At 47.2% G+C, this 17,055-nt stretch overlaps 1 protein-coding gene across 4 annotated transcripts in view; it reads left to right on the top strand.

The window, feature by feature from the left end:
* The window catches only part of KCNQ2 (potassium voltage-gated channel subfamily Q member 2), a 73,644-nt gene that overhangs the window by 34,931 nt on the left and 21,658 nt on the right, over window positions 1–17,055 (top strand). The window contains exons 11-13 of one of the 4 annotated variants that reach the window (XR_014616610.1): window positions 316–449; window positions 2,561–2,629; window positions 9,970–10,017. Coding sequence is in view for 1 of the 4 variants with exons in the window: in XM_084218108.1 (XP_084074234.1) it covers window positions 2,561–2,629; window positions 4,463–4,492; window positions 9,970–10,023 (153 nt within the window). In the remaining 3 variants the exon portion in view is untranslated. Of the gene's footprint in view, window positions 1–315; window positions 450–2,560; window positions 2,894–4,462; window positions 4,493–9,969; window positions 10,024–17,055 lie in introns of those variants that run through there. The other 3 variants (XM_084218108.1, XR_014616612.1, XR_014616611.1) reach the window with 3 other exon arrangements.

Below are 17,055 nucleotides of genomic sequence, written 5' to 3'. Positions count from 1 at the left end.
CAGTTGGAGACATGAAGTCATGGTTAAGGCACAAATTGGCCACTCATAGAAACTCCAGCACTGCAGGGAGGCTCATTTAGGTTCCCATCCCATTCCAGCACCATTCTCCTTGCCACCATCTCCTTAACTGTCCATCCTGGGACTGTTCCAAAAAATCATCGTGGCGTCCGCGAGCGTGTCGTGGTGTGTCCGTGTGGCTCCCACCGTGTCGTGTGCTGCTGCCCTCCTCGTCTTGTGGGGTTCTGGTGGTGTCCTGGCCCGAGGCATGACCTCCCTCCTGTCCCCTAATGCTTGAACAGTTCTCTGTGCTCCCAGGAACAGCGGATCCTCCTTTCCCTGCGGATACGGGAGCCGGCGCCTGGAGTTAGCGTGGCCTTTCTCTGTGCTGTACTGGGAGGGGTGGTGGAGGCAGCTGGGGGGACCTGCAGCAGCTGACAGGTGTTGCTGTGGTGGGTGGCATGAGCTGTGTGTGTCCCGTGGTGTGCAGACTCCTCAGCCGGCTCCCCCTTAACCGAACACGCTTCCCTTGCTAACCAGTGACACACGGACCAGGAGGAGAGAGAGAAAACGTCAGGAGCCCCGGCCAGAGGTTCCTCCTGCACCTGGCGTGGTGGCACCTGTGTCCCCTGTGCCTGGGCACACACCAGGGCAGGGTGCTGTGCACCCAGCATGCTGCAGCAAAGCTCAGTTCAAGAGCTGTGCAGAGTTCTGCCTTTTTTTTCCTTTTTTAAGGTTCTGGAGAAATGGTGTGGTGCAGTAGCTGTTCCCCAAGCTGCTCTTGCAGTGACAGGTTAGGCTGAGGATGTAGCTGAGATTAAATTTCAGGTCAAGTATATGTTTTCACTTATTTTTAATAATAATTATTTCATTAAAATACTGGTGGTTTCCACCTCATGTGCACCAGGCCCACGAACCAACCACAGAAATGGTGAATTTCTGTGTTTGTTGTGTGTCTGTACTTCCTCATGGAAGCATCTGTGGTGGCCCAAGAGGTGGCCACCTTCAACACACTGCAGACCATGGCCTGATGCAAAAGAAGTCATTCCTTTTGGAATCCTGAATCCTCCAGTCTTTTGAGCTAATGAGCTCCTCAGCTGAGACTTCCACCAGTGAGAGCCTGGGATTTGCAATCCCAGCTGGAGAAAATGGGGTGATTTTCCCCTGTTCTGCTGGGCATGGACCTCCCTGAGGAATTAATTCACCAAAGAAGAGCTGTGCACCCTTCATTGCCTGCTGAGTACACTCTGTGCTGGATTCATGCACCACTCTGCCAACCTGGAATGCATCTCCCAACCCAGCTGAAGGGAGGTGACAGCCCAGCACTCATGCACAGCTCCACTGCATCAAGGTCAGCTTCTTCCTGATGTCTGGAATGAAGAGGATCATTAATTCAGCAGATCAGGATGTGCTTTTCTCTGGATGGAAGCGACTGAGGAGCTGAGCCAAAATTTTTCAGGCCTATTTTTGTACTTTTCTCCATACTTAGAATTGGAAAATTTTCTGATTGCCTCAATCTTGTGAACATAAAATCTCTGCTGAACCACTGTGGTTTTGAGGATAAGTTTTGTGCAGAGAAGAGGCTTTTCCAGTTGAGTTGGATTATTTTTTTAGTTAAAGTGTGAAACTACTGGTCTCATCATGACTGAAAAAATGTGAGCATGAATATCTCCATTTATTTTATTAGAAGCCTCATTCCTTACAGTCTCCCCCTGACACCTCCGTCCTATGTTTCTCTTGGTTGAAAACCTGGCTGGAAATATCAATATGAAATATGTAGGGGCCAAGCAGTATTTATTCCCAGGGTCTCAGGGAAGAACCCAAAAATGGATGTGGAGTTAATTCCATGTCTTTTAAGCACAAAAGCAGAATAGGCCACAGGATGTTCACTGGATTTTTAATTCTTACCAGGATTCCCGTTGTCAGATTCTTTTTTTTTTCTTTTTTAACTGAGACGGGAAGGAAGCTCTATGGTTTCTGGAAGGCAGTGACACAAGATTTTGTCTCATTTTAGGGCAAACCCTGACATGGAGAGTAGGGAATTGATTAAACTTGACTCTGGAGCACCCTGCTTTTTCTCCTGGGATGCTCCCAACCCCAGGTCTTGTTTTCTCTGCTCCACAAGCTTCTCCTTCCCATGCCTTCCCACATTCCCAAGAGCAGCAGGGTTGAGTTTTCCTATTTCCCCCCAAAGCTGGAGTTTCTCTCCATTTAGCAATGCCAACCTGCCAGATTACAGCTCTGCCAAAACACCTCCGGACTGCCCAGGAACCCTGGCAGCTGCTTGGTTTTGGGGAGGTTCAAAATCCAGTGGTGCAGACAAGTTTCTCTCTCTCTCTCTCGCTGTCACTTTCTCTCTCTTACCCCACTGCTCTGCCTCAGGACACTGTTGGAAGTAGCAGCCAAACCCCTCTCCATCCTTCCTGAGCTGTCCCCCAGCTGCAGTTGGTGGCACAAAGCTGGTTCTGGTTGAAAGAATGGGGCAGCAGGGGAAGTTGCCGAGACAGGAGGCTCTAGAATCAGCTCTGTCTGGATACTAATGCCTGTTGTTTTGTCCCTCTAGACTCATCCCTCCTCTGAACCAGCTGGAGCTCCTGAGGAACCTGAAGAGCAAGTCGGGACTGACATTCAGGTTAGCAGCAGAGTTAAGAGAGTTTGGAACGCACACACTTTGCAATATTTTTCTTTTTTTTTTCCTTTTTTCTTTTTTCCTTCCTGCCTTTTGCATATGGACATCCTTGAAGATGAAAGAGGTTTGACAGCTGGTCCCACATGGGTCACTCAGTGACCTCCTCCCTGCCCCTCTCCCGTGCTCTACATGAATTCCTTCAGCCTAACTCGGCTCTGGAGCAATGTCATGGTGCTTGACTGACATCTCAAAGCCATATTCTCAAAGGGGCTGATGGAGGTAGTGATCCCAGTCTTCCTCTGACCTTTCTGCTCCTCACCACACTCAGAGGACACTCAGGCCCATGATGTGTTAATTCATTCTCTGTTCCCTCCAGTGATAGCAGGCAAGGTTGCAGCAGTGAGAGGATTTTGCTAAATTGGCTGTGGAAGGGTTTGCATGAATCCCCCAGAAGGGCAGGAGCCCTGCACCTTCACCCTCTGCTTGGGAGGGGCAGTTCTTGGGGTTTTTGAGCACTCAAGGCTGCCCTGTTGGGGAATGGGGAGTGTGCAGACCCTGGGAGGGATGGAGAGGTGCCAGTGGGCACCGGGGCCAGCTGGGGGGTGTGGGATGGGGTCTGCCCTGGGCTGTGTGCCTCCACAAAGAATACACCCCTGGGTCAGCCTGAACAGTTTAAAATGTGAGTATTTGAGCTAATGACTGAAGCTGGGATTCCAAGCTTTTCTGAACAAGAAGCAGAGGTGGGGGGAAAGAGATTTTTCTTAGTCTCTCCAGGCTGCTGCCTTTAGCTGAGGGAGAGGGGTCGGGCTCTGTGCAGGTCTCAGTGGTCACTGCTGAGCAGCAGCAGGGCCAGGGCTGGTGCAGCATCACACTCAGAGCACACCTGTGTTAGGGGAGGCAGAGCCGTATCTGCTGAGAAAACACTGCCTGCTCCCTCTCTGAGGGGCTACAGGGACAGGGCTGGTCGAGCCCCCCCTAAACAACATTCCCCAGTGTAGGAGTTGTGAATCAGAGCAGCTTTTCCTCCCTGCTGGAGGGAAATGCCACCACAATGCCTGCTCAGTGAAGGTGAGGGGTGTTTTTCAGTGTGGCCTTAGCATGGCTTGCAGTGTCCTGGCTGCTCTTTTGTAGGCATTCAGCTCACTTTGTCCTCAATGATTTTCCAGGGCAATCCAGTTTCGGATCGCAATACGAAACTGCAAACCCAGACTGTGGTGTCCCACCCCCTCCATGCTGCCTTTGCCAACTGCTTTGGTAAAGTAGCTGCCAAAGACTCTGGAGGCACAAACCCCCCCTGAGGTGTCAGGGTGCCAGGGAAGGGGTCTGTGCCCCTTCCCACCCATGTCCAATCCCAGCACCCGGCGTGAATCCGTGCATTCGGAGATCTGACATGAGCCCTGTCCCAATGGCCAGGGAGGAAAAGCAAACGCACCGAGGTCATGGGAGCCATTCAAACCCTTCCCCATGTGCAAAACATGAGGGCAGTGCATTTCCAAAAGAAGGGGCCGGCTCTCTGAGCCCACAGAAGTCCTCCTGTGCTCACACAAATCACACGACCCTCAGGTGTCTCAGTGCTGCGTAGGCACAAGGATGGGTTGGGATGAAATCTTCAACCCTGTGCGTTGTATGTGTCTTCTCTGAGGTTGTGTGAGTCTCCAGTGATCTTCTGTCCGGGCCAGAAACTCCAGGAATTAAGTGCTCCTTTCCCTTTCTTCTGTCCACAACTTCCACTTAGTTGTATTGTTGGTATTGTCGTTTCGTTATGTTTTAAGAGTGAAGCAGCAACATCTTTTGCCACCTGACACCATGCTAATGTACTATTGCTTCTGTTTAAAGGAAAGAGCAGCAGCCTGAACCATCGCCAAGGTCTGTATCACTGCCAACAAGCCATCCCCATGCATTCCCTGTAGATTTCTGTGTGTGTGTGTGTACCATGTCGTGGCACCATCGAGGGAAGCATTCCTAGGTATTTCCGTGCTTTTCCTGTGCTGTGCAGTCCGATGTATCTACGTGTATGCTGGACCTTAAATCATATCTTCCCTCCAGTCTGCCTCGGGCTGGAGCAGGGCAGTGAGGCTGGGGCGGTGTGGAGAGTGGTGGCAGCACAGGCAGAGCTGGCAGACACTCACGGGGGTGACAGCAGGGCTTTGGTTTATGCTTCTTTATTTTATTTTGGTGCTGGGGTTATAGCTGAGTAACTCGGTATAACGCAGGCTCAACGTGTGCCCAGGGCAGGTGAGGCTTTGCCTGTGTCTCTGTCACCCTGCTGGGCAGAGGGGACGTGGGGAACACGAAGCCATCACCCCGTCACCGCGTTAGCAACTTCTGCTGAGCTCCTCTCACTGCAGGGCACGGCGTGGACCTGCTGCTCCGTGGGACACAGGAGGGCTCTCTGGCACGGCACGAGGTGGCATGGCAGAGACACCCTGGGTCCTCCCCACTCCCTGGGGAGGAGGCACATTCCCTGCTCCATCTTCCCTCCACGCCTCCAGCCCACGGTGCAGAGCGTGCTCTGGATCGTGGCGAGCACCTTCCAAGGGCGGCTGTAAATCTCACTTGTGGTAGAGCTTTTCTCCGTTCACAACTCCCAGGGAAAGCAGCAGGGCTGGTGTTTGGGATACTTTTAGGATGCTCTTCATCCACTTAGAAGTATTTAATTCTGGGATTTTTTTCGTCCTGTATTTTCCAGTTCTTTTAAAGAATTCTGGAACTGAATCTCTTTTTTTTTTTTCTTGGCTGATGAGACACAAACTGATGATCAGTGGAGATCATCTGCTTGGCTTTCTGATCTTCCATCTCATTCCTCAAAACACAGCTCACAGCCTAAATTTTGTAAACAATGAATACATTTTTCAGAAGTACAGCTAGAGCCTGGCATTCTGCAGATGTACCTCTCTGCCATGCCTCTTAGCTTATAAGAGGCCAGAAGCTAATTTTTCCTTGGCATAAAAGCCAACCAAAGATATCTGGGTAGATATACTGCTGACTAAAGGGTGGAAAATTTTATCTTTCCTTCCTTCCTTCTCCCTCTCCCCACCCCCCTTTTTTTTTCCTGTCATTCATTTGAGCTTTACTTTGCAAGCAGAACCTTTGTAGCACTCCATCTACTTTCCTGCCAAATAACCCAAATCTCCAAGATCATGTTTCAACTATCCAGATTTCGGTGTGTTTTTTAGGTTTCTTTTGGTTTTTTTTTTTTTGTTTAGGTGCAGCTCGAGTGAAGGCAGTCTCCATCCAGCATTATTAAAGCAGGGGGCATTACTTGGGAACAGCTCTCTGAGAGCAGACCAAAGCTGAAATCTTGGCCACCTGCATGTGGCATCAGGAGGGTCAGAATTTAACCCCAGGGTCTGGCTGCTCCTCTGCCCTGCCTCAGCCAGTAGTAAACTTTGGATGCATCAAAGGGTAAATCCACATTTCTTACAGTGCAATGAGACAAAATCCCTGTTCAGCCCCATCTGCTCCATAGCCAAGGAAATCTGAGGTCTGACAGTCTCTTACAGGGTTACCCCAGCCAGCATCCCTGCAATCTAATCAGACTAAACAGTCTTATTTCTGAGTCACTAGCCTTATTTCTTATTTTTAAATCTTGGTCCTGTCTTGCAGGGTTCATATTTATTTACTTGACACCTGAAGTTGAGTACAATATTTCTTCATAGAGGTTGCGGGTTTTTCCCTGATCATTTTCTAATTTCTCAACCTTATGTCACAGAAAGAAGTAAAAATAGTCCTTCCCTGTGCTTTTTCAGAGTATTTTTTACTATTTATAGGTCCTTCATCAGAGTAATTTCCAAGTGCTGTTTCCTGCTCCTGTGGCGCATCTGTCTCTTGTGACACTGATGGGTTTTGTTGCTAAACCCCAGCCCAAGAAGGGCTGAAGCTGAGGGTCTGCAGCTGCTGTGCAGAGCTTTAAAGTTTATTCCAGATCCTTCAGTTCTGCTGCCATGGCAGCACCAAAGCTCCTTCCTTCTGATTTGTTAGGGCAATACCAATTCTACCTGTTCCCACTGTTCTTTTCTTTCCATCTGATAATATCTCAGACCTCAGGAAGGATTTTTGTGTCTAAGGGGGCCCAAATTGCCTATTTTCCCCAATAAAATTTTCTGGGTCTTTTGCATTCACATCCCAAATCTTCCACCCACTCGAATTTCCAGCAGCCTCTCGGTGATGCTCAGTGTGTCATCCTGCCCTTAGAAAAGAGAACTCATCCTGTTTCTCTGCCCACCTGACAGTTAATCACCCACTTGCTGGTGATGCTTCACTCAGGAAGCTCCTGGGGATGAATTGTCTCTCTTAGCAGACCCCCAGCTCTACACTTTTACTGCTTCAGCTGGGAAAGGATTTTCCATTTTGCATTTCCATTGCTGTAAGGAAACAGTCTTACACCTGGAGGTAGCTGGATCTTCCTCCTGTTTTGTGATTCGTAGGGAGTGGCTGATTTCCTATATCCTTCTTTCCATAACTGATACACCACAAACCTCCTGCAGCAAGTGGAACAGAAAGAGCTTTTTCACTACTTTTCACCTTATTATATTTCAGTTTAGAGAAGGGATGCTGGCATGGCACATGGGATTATGCTGTGCAGGATAAACATTGTCTTGCAAGGTCAGGGAGCATCCCAAGCATTCTGCCAGAGCACAGGGTGGCTGTTGGAGTCCTGCCCTCTGACCCCAGTGCTGCTGTGGCCGTGCTGATTTCTGCCAACACAGCACTGGGACAGCTGCTGCCCAGGCTGGGAGGGCAGGAGGAGGTGATGGGGTCAGTGTGGCAGAGGCTCGGGGTCCCCTGGAATTTCTCTTGGGTGGCTTTTGATTTAGTCTTGGCACAAAATGGGACAGCTGATCTGAGTGACAGGTTATGTCCTTTCTCTATGGTTTCTGCTTTGTTTTCCCCCCACGAGCTTGTCTGCATCCAAATCTGAGTGCTGGGAACGCTCTGTGCTGCCTCGCTTGGGGGCCAGGAGCTCACCTCCCCCAGAGGTGGAGCCCAGGCTGTGATGAACGGAAGAGATGCTGGCCTTTTCCTACATGCCATGTACCCCTTCCCCACTTTTTATTCTCCTCCCTTTAAAAAAACCCAAACGCTTTCAGAGCCTCCTGTTGCCCATCACTTTGGGTGTTGTGTCCCTGCCCCAGCCAAGCACTGCCCCCTGCCCCTCCCCAGGCTGCCTGTGCTGCCAGGGCTCCGGGACCCATCCCACCTCCGAGACCCCACTCCTGCCATGCAGGGTTCAAATACAAATCCACTCTCCCTCAAATCCCCAGGGAAGGGGGCCTGCTCTGTGCTAGGGCTTTTCTCACCCCTCCTGCTGCAGAAATCCAGCAGATCAGCGTGGTAATGGGGGGTGATTACTCTTCTGTTAATCAGGCTGAAAATTAGCTGTGGCATCTCATTTCTGTTTGTTTTGCTTTGACTGTAATGTCAAAAAGACAGACACATGGTTCACCAGGGCTATGGAGGCTTCTGTATGAAATGTGGGCTTCAGATGCTCTTTAACAGATGGTTTGAGAAACATCTGAAGGCATCCATAACCACATTTCTTCCTTTTGCATTTTCAAAAATACAATTGGGCGAAAAGCTAAAAATTAATGAACCAAATGATCATAATAACACATTCATATCAGAGAAAAAGAAACAGAAGGATTCCAGGAAAGTGGGAAGCTAAAACTCAGATTACTTTGTCCAGCATGAGTTCAGTGCTGTGGGTGGTGAGAGGAACCTCTTTGGAAGGTTGTTCTCAGCTGTGGCTTGTCCTTGAGCCCAGTGAGCTCAGCAGGGCCTTGGCTGTGTATGGGGCGAACGCTGGGCTGGGTCCTTGTACCGTGTGTGTTTATCTGTGTGTATATCTCTCTCTCAGTGTGTGTATATGTCTGTCTGAGATACACACAACCCCAAGATCTCTCTTCAGGGGTGTGATTAAGGCTTCTGTACGCACTGGAGGATGCCTTTGGTTGACTCAGTGGGCCCCTGCTCATCCAGCTAAGGATGTCCAAGGTGTCCCAAACCTCTACTGCCCATGGAAACCAGGGTCAATCATGGGAACCCCATGGGCCACATGAGCCTGGGCTGGTGTTTGGCCTTCTAACCAATTTAACTGGTGTCAGAGACTCATGCTGGGACTGACAGTAATCTGGAAATAATCAGTTGCCTTTAGGGGAGCGGATTATTTGCACGGAAGGAACTGCATCTTTCTGGAGGGACTGCAGAGGAGACTGAGAGGAGAGAAACCCATGTGTCTCCCTGAGGCTCTGCATGCTCAATATCCCACTCCCACGCCAGCTCCAGGACAGCCCTGGTAGCACCACCAGCCCCTGGGGCTACCTGGGGATGCAGGGTCCCAGTGTGGACACCTGAGGAGTCCCCAGGATGCCGAGGGTGGCGTCAGCCGAGCTTGCATGGGATGCTGTGCCCGTCAGCTCCTCTGATTACCCACATCAAGTGTAAAATAAGACTGGGATTTGATGCCCTTCAGCCTTTCCAGTCTGCCCCTGAATTCAGCAAGAGCTGCCTGCTGGTGGTTGGTGGCCTGGTGGGGTGATGGGGCCACGTCATTCCCCTTCCACAGGTAGAGGGCTGCTCCATGGCGTGGAGGACCCTGGTCCTGGTGGGGATCTCCTGGCAGGGCAGTGCCTGAGCAGCCATTTGGGATGGAGCTGTGGTGGTGCCTCCTCAAAGTCAGCAACTCCCCAGAAGTGGTAGGCCCTGTCTGAAAACCATTACAAAAACCAGATCTGTGAACGCAGATGTTCAACTCCCTTCTCATAAGGGACTGCACCACACCCTGTTTTTTATATATTTTTGTTTTTTTCAATGCCAGGCTTAATAGAATGGTATTTTCCATATCAAATAATTCACAGATTAAGTAGCTCTTTTTATAAGTGGGTTTATTTTTGGGGGAAAAAAAAAAAAAAGAAGAAATTTGAGCTTTTTGGACATTATTTGGCAAAACAAGTTAAAGTTTTGGCTTTCCATGGTTTACACAATTTTAAAAATCTTACTTTTTAAAAATATATTTAGAGGAAGAACAGAGTATTTTTTTTGTTTCCAATACAGATGAAAAATCTTCCTGCAGTTAATTGTAGATAAACTGACACCACCAACTCAATGAGCAGAATGCCTCATGTCTAATAATTAAATTTACTCACCACAGTGAAACAAATTTCAGAAACCCTCAAGATTTTTGATTTACCTTTTTTTTTTCCTCACTGAACACTCAAACAGAACAATCCTGTCATGAACCCGGCCCTCAAAACACCTGTCTTTTAAACCCAGAGTCCGTAATCAAAAGTTTCCTGTCTGGCATTTGCTTCCAGGTCTAATTTTTACTCTCCCCTCATTTCCAGTAAAAGCAAACCGTGCAGAGAGTCACTATGCGGATGCTGCTCAGGAAACTCTAGGTACCACGGGAAATGCGTCGCACGAAACTAATCAAAAGCTGCACGGCTCATTCTCCCTCTACCCTGCTACCACCCGTTCTGATCACTTCTCTGCTTAATAGAGGTACTAGATGAGTAAAAAAAAGGTGGAAGAGCCTCCCCGCTGCCCGCCCCGAAATTAGAGCCTTCCCTGGCTGCCAGTTGTGCAGCGCGCACGAAGCGAAGGGATGAGGATGGGGAATTTGGGCTGGGCTAGCCAAGCCAGTGTCTGCTCAGCAAGGGAGGAGGCCAGGAAATGAAGTTAAGCAAATCATGAAAAAATTTTTAAAAAATTAAAAATAAAAAGCAAAATTTAAAATTTTAATTTTTTTTTTTTTTAAAGATCCCTTCCTCCCTATACCTCCATCCCTCCTCAAGGTCCAGGGAATCCTTGCAAATTGACTTGCACTGTACAGCAATGTCCAGTTAGTAGCATGAGAAATACCAGCTTCCTGCCTCTGCTCAGTCACCATTCCTTTGGCTCTCTGACCGTGACAAATTGACCTTTCCTAGCCTGGTGGCCTTTGGAAGCCACAGCTTGCCTATCTAGCACCTCTACTACGCAGCTAGAGAAGGACTAATCTCAGCCTGTCCCGCCAGACCTAGGGGACAGGGCTCCCCTGAGCGTTGACATTGGCCTTGTGAATGGTTCTGTTTCTAGACCCCCAGGGGGACAGACAGCTTTAGCTCAGGGCTTTGTACGAGCAGGGTTTGCATCTTTTTCATCCAGCTGACAACTGCTAGGCGTTTTCAGGGACTTCCCAACCAGCATCCCTTAGTGCACCCACGGCCATATACACAGACACATAGATCTTATCTTACTTGTGCATAAATTCTTCCACACCTGCACTGGAAGAGTCTCTGCCCCCACCCCTGCTCCTCAGCAGCAAACATGCACCTTCTTGATCTCCCACTGCCCAGAGTTTGCATGCTGTGAATGCTGGCAGGGGACCCCCAGCTCCTTGCCCCACAGCCAGGCAGGTGGACAGCCCAGGAGTGGCAGGGCACTGAGTGATGCCGCATGTTTGTGAACTCGGATTTTTGCATGCTCTTTTTTGGAGTCCGTTTTAATTCTCAAAATCACCAGTCTCTGTATCCCTCAGAAAGCCAACAAACTACAGCTTTGAAAGTATAAAACTGCAGCTCTAACAGTATATGTATCTCTGATTTTCTTCATTAATTGTTTCAACCTGTATCTTTTCTTTTCTTGCTATTTTTTGACCTGCTGGCTCTTTTTATTCTCTGTCAGTCTAGAGGGTAGGACTCGTGGCTGAGGTTTGCATGTACCAGGTGCTCAGAAGTAGAGTGGTAAATCCCATCTCTGAATGGGTAACAAAGAGGAATGGGGCATGATCTAGGATTCATAAAAAGCAGTTTCTCCATGGTAGAAAATCCCTAACATCTGGATAAATAGCCTGAACCTCTGAGTCAGCCTCCTGCTACATATTTGGTGGTGCTACGGCCTTCCTTGAAGGTTAGCCTTGAAAAGTGTGGGTAAATATTGGGTGATCATCAGTTGCACAGGCAGCATTTCAAGACAAATGGCAAAGATTTGGTCCACAGTCTAGCTGGAAAAAATGATCCTGACTTCTATGGTGTTTCCATTTGCCAGGTGAGGTTGTTTTATGTGTGGAGGTGTAGTGTGAGCAGGGACTCCTCCCCAGAGAAAGCCTCCTCTCAGTTGCTTAACGCTGAGGTTGTTTTTGGCAGAGATGAAAATGAGCAGTGCTATTCATAATCTGTCCTCTCATCTGTTCGTGTCTAGTTCTGTTTTCTGGAAAATCAGCCACTCTGTTCTCAATGTCTTCCTTGCATGTCTTCCTAGGCATGGATTTTTAATTGCTGGAGCCAGTGTAATTTTTTCTGTTTTCTACTGAATTCCTTCCCACTGTGGTCCCCATTTCATCTCCCACATCTTGAGTTCTGCAAGGGAAAGGGAGGATGAAACAAAGTGCTGCCCCAATACCTTCTTAATCTGTTGGAGAGTCTGAAAAGAAGGATGACAGACTGTGGTTCTTCCAGTCAAAAAGGAGCCCTGGACTTTGGAGTAGCTACAAGAGCATCTTTGTTACCTGCATCCATCCTGAACGTAGTGTTATACACCCTGTGCTTTAGTAGAACTGTGGGTTAATTTTTAAGGGATGTAAAAATAATTCAGATATCTTGTTTCTCTGGATCCTTGGGTGTCTGCCACCAATCCCCACTGCACAAACTCCTGAGGCAGATGCCAGCACTTTGATGCAGCTCAGGCTGAGTGCTAAAAGCCTTCATTTAGGATGCACATAACGAAATAACAGCGCATGATGAGGCAATCATGGAAAACTCAATGTAGGTAAATTAATAGAAAACTCCTTAGAAGCTGTGGTTTCTTAATGTACTAAACCAATGATCTTTAGTCAATAAATGCAATAACACCTTCATTTTTAGACAGTAATGTAACTACACCAAGCCAGATTACAAGGTCTATCACATTCTGCTTCGTAAGAGACTTTCCTTCCAAACTCAGAGAGGAGGGCACCTCACAGTGGGAAGAGCACCCAGAGCAGTGAAGGAAAGGAGTTTGCAGAGCCCTTGGCTGGCCTGTGGCTCTCTGGGTGGAGCAGGTTCCCTAAAGGCTGGTTTGGGAATGATCAGCCAGCTCGGAGGTGCAGCCTGGCTGCTTTGCTTTGCTCCCGAAATGCAGCACGAGCTGGCAAACAGCAGAGGGCTGGGAGAAGATGCAGGATGTGGCTGATGTGGTGTGTGACAGCTCTCAACACCAGGCTGGGCGAAGAGGGCTGGGAATTAGGAAGAGATGGGTGATTAACAGAATGCTGCAGGACAGCAAAGGTTACAGATGTGAGTCTGGCTCCGCTGTCCCTTCACTCATGCCAGGCCCTGTGCTTTTCTGTGCTCATGTGGTGGCTGCAGGGATGCTGCAATTCCAGTCTTTGCCATCACAGCATCAGTGGCTCCCGTCCAAGTCTAGCACCGTGGTTGTGGATGAGGAAAAGGAGAGGGATTACTCACCATGACAGGATCACTGGCTGATGTTTTGTTTCCCTTACACCCAGGTTTCTCTGCTTCTAGAAACTGCATTCTCTAGGCTGAATTCACCTTTAAGCAATGGTTTTTTTTCTGGAATCACTGGAGGCCAACCAGGCTTGAGCCGGGCCCTCTGTTGGTTTTTTTTAGTTGTGGTAAATTTTGCATACACAGATTTATTTTCCTTTCCTTCATGTCTCCAGTAATTGTTCTCTGCCTGTTACTCACAGCAGCAAGCAGCCTGGAGCCCGGTGATAGTCACAAAGGCCATCATTCACTCCTGGCACTCCTGCTTGGTTTTGATGAGTTGTTCTCATATGCTGGGAACAAACTCTTGATTTTAAAAAAGCCCCTCATTTACCAACAGGAGACAACCTTTTTCTCCTGGCCACAGCTTCTCAGAAGAATGAGCACTGATACTGGTTGAGTTTGGATGCAGAGATGGATCTGGGTCTGTGCTAGTCCCACTCATTATGGCTAGCTGAGAAGAAAATGAAGTAATGGCTCAAGCATAGTTTAAAATCAATGACAAGACCTTACAACTGATACGTTTTATTGATCTGGAATTACTGCTAATGTAATGAGTCCACAGTTTTTTTTAAAGTGCTGATTTAATACTATAGAGAACTGGAATAAACCCCAAACCAGAGCATTTCAAACAGGAGCTTAAACCCCTGGCATCCTGATGAGGCTGATGGCAGCTCATTCTGAAGGTCAGTACTTGTGCCTTTCTCTGCTGAGTGCTGGGCAGTTGGACTTAACCAAAATGCAAAGCCCACTAAAGCAGTGAACATCATCCAGTTTCTCCAGCTTGGACTCTCATTTTTTGACTGGCAACAGAGAAAAATCAGCTCAGTTTCTACCCTTTGTTAAATTCAAGTCAAAGCCTGAATATTTATAAACCTTCCCCGCAGTCAGCCTGGAAAGGTAATTTTTTGCTATCAAACCTGTTTTCATAGATGCCACTTGTAGTGGACCTAGAATTGAATCACAACCTGATTTAAACCTGTGATTTAAACCCAACAGGCTGTTGTGGCTTCCCCTGATCTGTGCCTCTGGTTGCAAAGCCACAGTTCCCTTTCCCTTCCTCCCACTGGCACGAGCAGAGCTCCTGCCCCGTGCTCGCGCTGCTGTCACGACTGTGAGCGTCCATCTGTCCCTGCTGTCCTCACCTTTGTGCCACCAACACCTCCCACTCAACTGAGGCTCATTACCATCCTGGAGTGACATCCAACACCACCTCTCTGAGGCACTCTACATCCCCGTCCCTCTGCATGACTTTCTGGTTGAGTGAGAACATGATCTTGGATTAGCTGACGACATATATCCCTGTGTATGTCTGTATTTCTTTGGGATTTTTTTCCTACCAGCTCCTGCAGACCCCAACAGCATCCTTCTCTGCAGGGATTGTACTTGCATGTGATTCCAGGTGTCGTTTCCAATGAGGGAATTGCATGGCAGAAGGAAAAATTCTATTACTTGTTCATGGTGTCTTGTGTCGTCAATGTTAAAACAAAGTTACATCAACCATTGGGTTTTTTTCCTTAGTGAGTACTTGGGAACAAAACCCACCCAGATCTTAATTGTTCATCAGATTTCTATGAGATTTTTCAATGTGCTGCTCCTCATGCTCTCAGGATTGAAACTCTTTGCTTGTATTCCTCACCAAGTTCAACCCTTTCTTTTTTTGCTTTTTGTGGTTCCTGCAAACATTTGTAGCACATTTGTTGTGGGAATGGAAAAGAGGCTCCAAGGAAAAGGCCCTGCCATACTCAGTGAAAGGCAACTGGTTTTATGCTGGGATTGGTGATGGGAGAAACTCAGCAGAGGAAAGGGCACAAAAAGATCACCTTGAATCCTGAATATTGCTGTGTTGCTAAAGCATTTTTAAAAAACTTTTTTAAAAGGTAATTCAAAGTAATAGTACTACTGAAACACAGTGGATTCAAAAAATATTATTCTTTAAAATCAACAAAAATAAAGAAAGAAGATCCAGTTGGCCTATCTAGAATCAAATGATGAAATTTCAGTCTGGTTTCTAATCCAAGAAACTCAGAGTGAGAATTTCCTTTAAACCTTTGGCACATTATGTACTATGGTTTTGGTGGCAGTAGTAATGAAGGCTTACATTCAGAAAGGTGTTTAGGCACGTGCTTGTTCCCAGAATTGTGTGTGGATTTGTACCTCTGGCCTGGATTTCAGCTCTGCTGATCCCATGGCCTTCAGACAGACCCTACAGATGGGCACCGCACTGGAAATTCAATCCCCAGCATTTACTTGAATTAAAATTCATCTTTAATTGGAACAATTCTGCCTTTTTAATTTCGTCATGAGCACATTTTATTTTCTTTCCCACCCATCTTTCAATGTGAAATTGCTGCTGAGCTTGTGGCCGCAGCCAACCCTTCCCCACAGCCCAGAGGATGCCCTCCCCACACAACTCGGCAAAATGCTGCCTAAGCACCTTTCTCTCCCTGTAAATTTTTGTTGTCTCACAATGTAAAGTGACTTTTGTAAAAATAGCACCTTCTTAGTCAACAAATCTGCTCCCTGAGTGTCCTCAAGTCACATCTTCTTCCTTGGCTGGCCGGAGCTGGTGTCTGCTCCTGTCAGCAGGGAACAGCCGGCGGCTGGGAAAAGGGAGCAGTATTCTGCTTTGCTTCAAAACCAGCAGCCAAGTTCTCACTGAAGAACCTCGTGCCAGTTTTGAAGGCAAAGAAGGGCCGTGGGGGCTCTGACTTTTAAGTTGGTGTTGCTGAAAGACACACCAAAAAAAAAAAAAGCAGGTCTTTGGTTGGTGATGTGGAAATTAAAATTTCTGAAATGTTCTTCCCGCAAATTGCGGCAGAGAGTTGGCAGCAGAATGATAAGTGGCTGCTGCAGTGGTACAGAATGCTGGGAATTCAATCCCTGTCTTCACTCAGTTTTGATATTCCTATATATAAAATATTGGCTATTTGTGCAGCTATCTTGCACTGGTTGTCCAGCCTCTAAACAGCGGAGCTTAATCATTGATTGCTATTAAGAAAATATGGAATGATCCAAAAGTATTTGCAGTCTGCTTTCCCCAGTGCTGTCTCTATAAAGTTTTTGGTTTCATAAAGATTCACAAAATGTCTTTGTTTTTAAATTTTCACAAGAAAATTTAACATCTCCATTTGGGTGAAAGGCTTTAAATGCAAATTTCAGAATTTGGAAACTAATTAGAGCTGGGTGGTCACTATTTCCTAGCAAGATCTCTGGAGACACCTTCTTTTCCAACCATAATTGCAAAGATTCTAGTAGGAAAAAAGGTATGAAAGTGCCATATTCTGGAATTTTAAAATTTTGCTTTCCATGTTTATGACAGCCATAGCAGACCTCGAGGGAGACAGCAGATAGCTTTTAGATGGATATTTTATAGGATACAAAGGAGTTGCGCAGTGTTTGTATTTATGTGTTTCAATATGTAAAAAAATGGATAAAGAGGAACTCTTTGGAATATATGAAGGGGGCAGATAATGTTTTAAGAGGGAGGAAATACAGGAGCTGAAGAAAGGGACAGGACAGATCTGAGCACCAGAAGTGAAGCATTTGCACAAAAGTTTTAAGGTGGTGGTTTGGGGTTTTTTTAATTGGTATTTTCTTATTAGCCGTAGTGTCTTGGAAGGCAGTTGTGAAAGAAAAGCTTCCTAACTCGTGATCGGAGCCGATCAGTGATTTAAGGAATCATAACCTCATTGTTAATGTCATTCTGTCCCGCCAGCCCTGGCTTCCCATGAGGGGCTTCTGTTTAAGTCCTCATTATTTTCTCTCTCTTACGAACCATTCCCATTTCACTCATGATGACGGAAACATTTCTACGATGCTTTCTTTAAAACAAAAATAAAATAAAAAATACATATTGGAAAAAAAAAAAAAAAAAGAAAAGCCAACAGCAAAGCTACATGTCACTGCTGCTTGGAAGTGCTCTTGGTTTCTAATGGCTGGTGGGGAAGGACTGCGTGGTTT

This window comes from Fringilla coelebs (assembly GCF_963513975.1).
Source record: "Fringilla coelebs genome assembly, chromosome: 18".
NCBI lineage: Eukaryota > Metazoa > Chordata > Aves > Passeriformes > Fringillidae > Fringilla > Fringilla coelebs.
The sequence above is the reverse complement of the archived record's forward strand: the minus strand, read 5'-3'. Positions and strand labels throughout refer to the sequence as shown.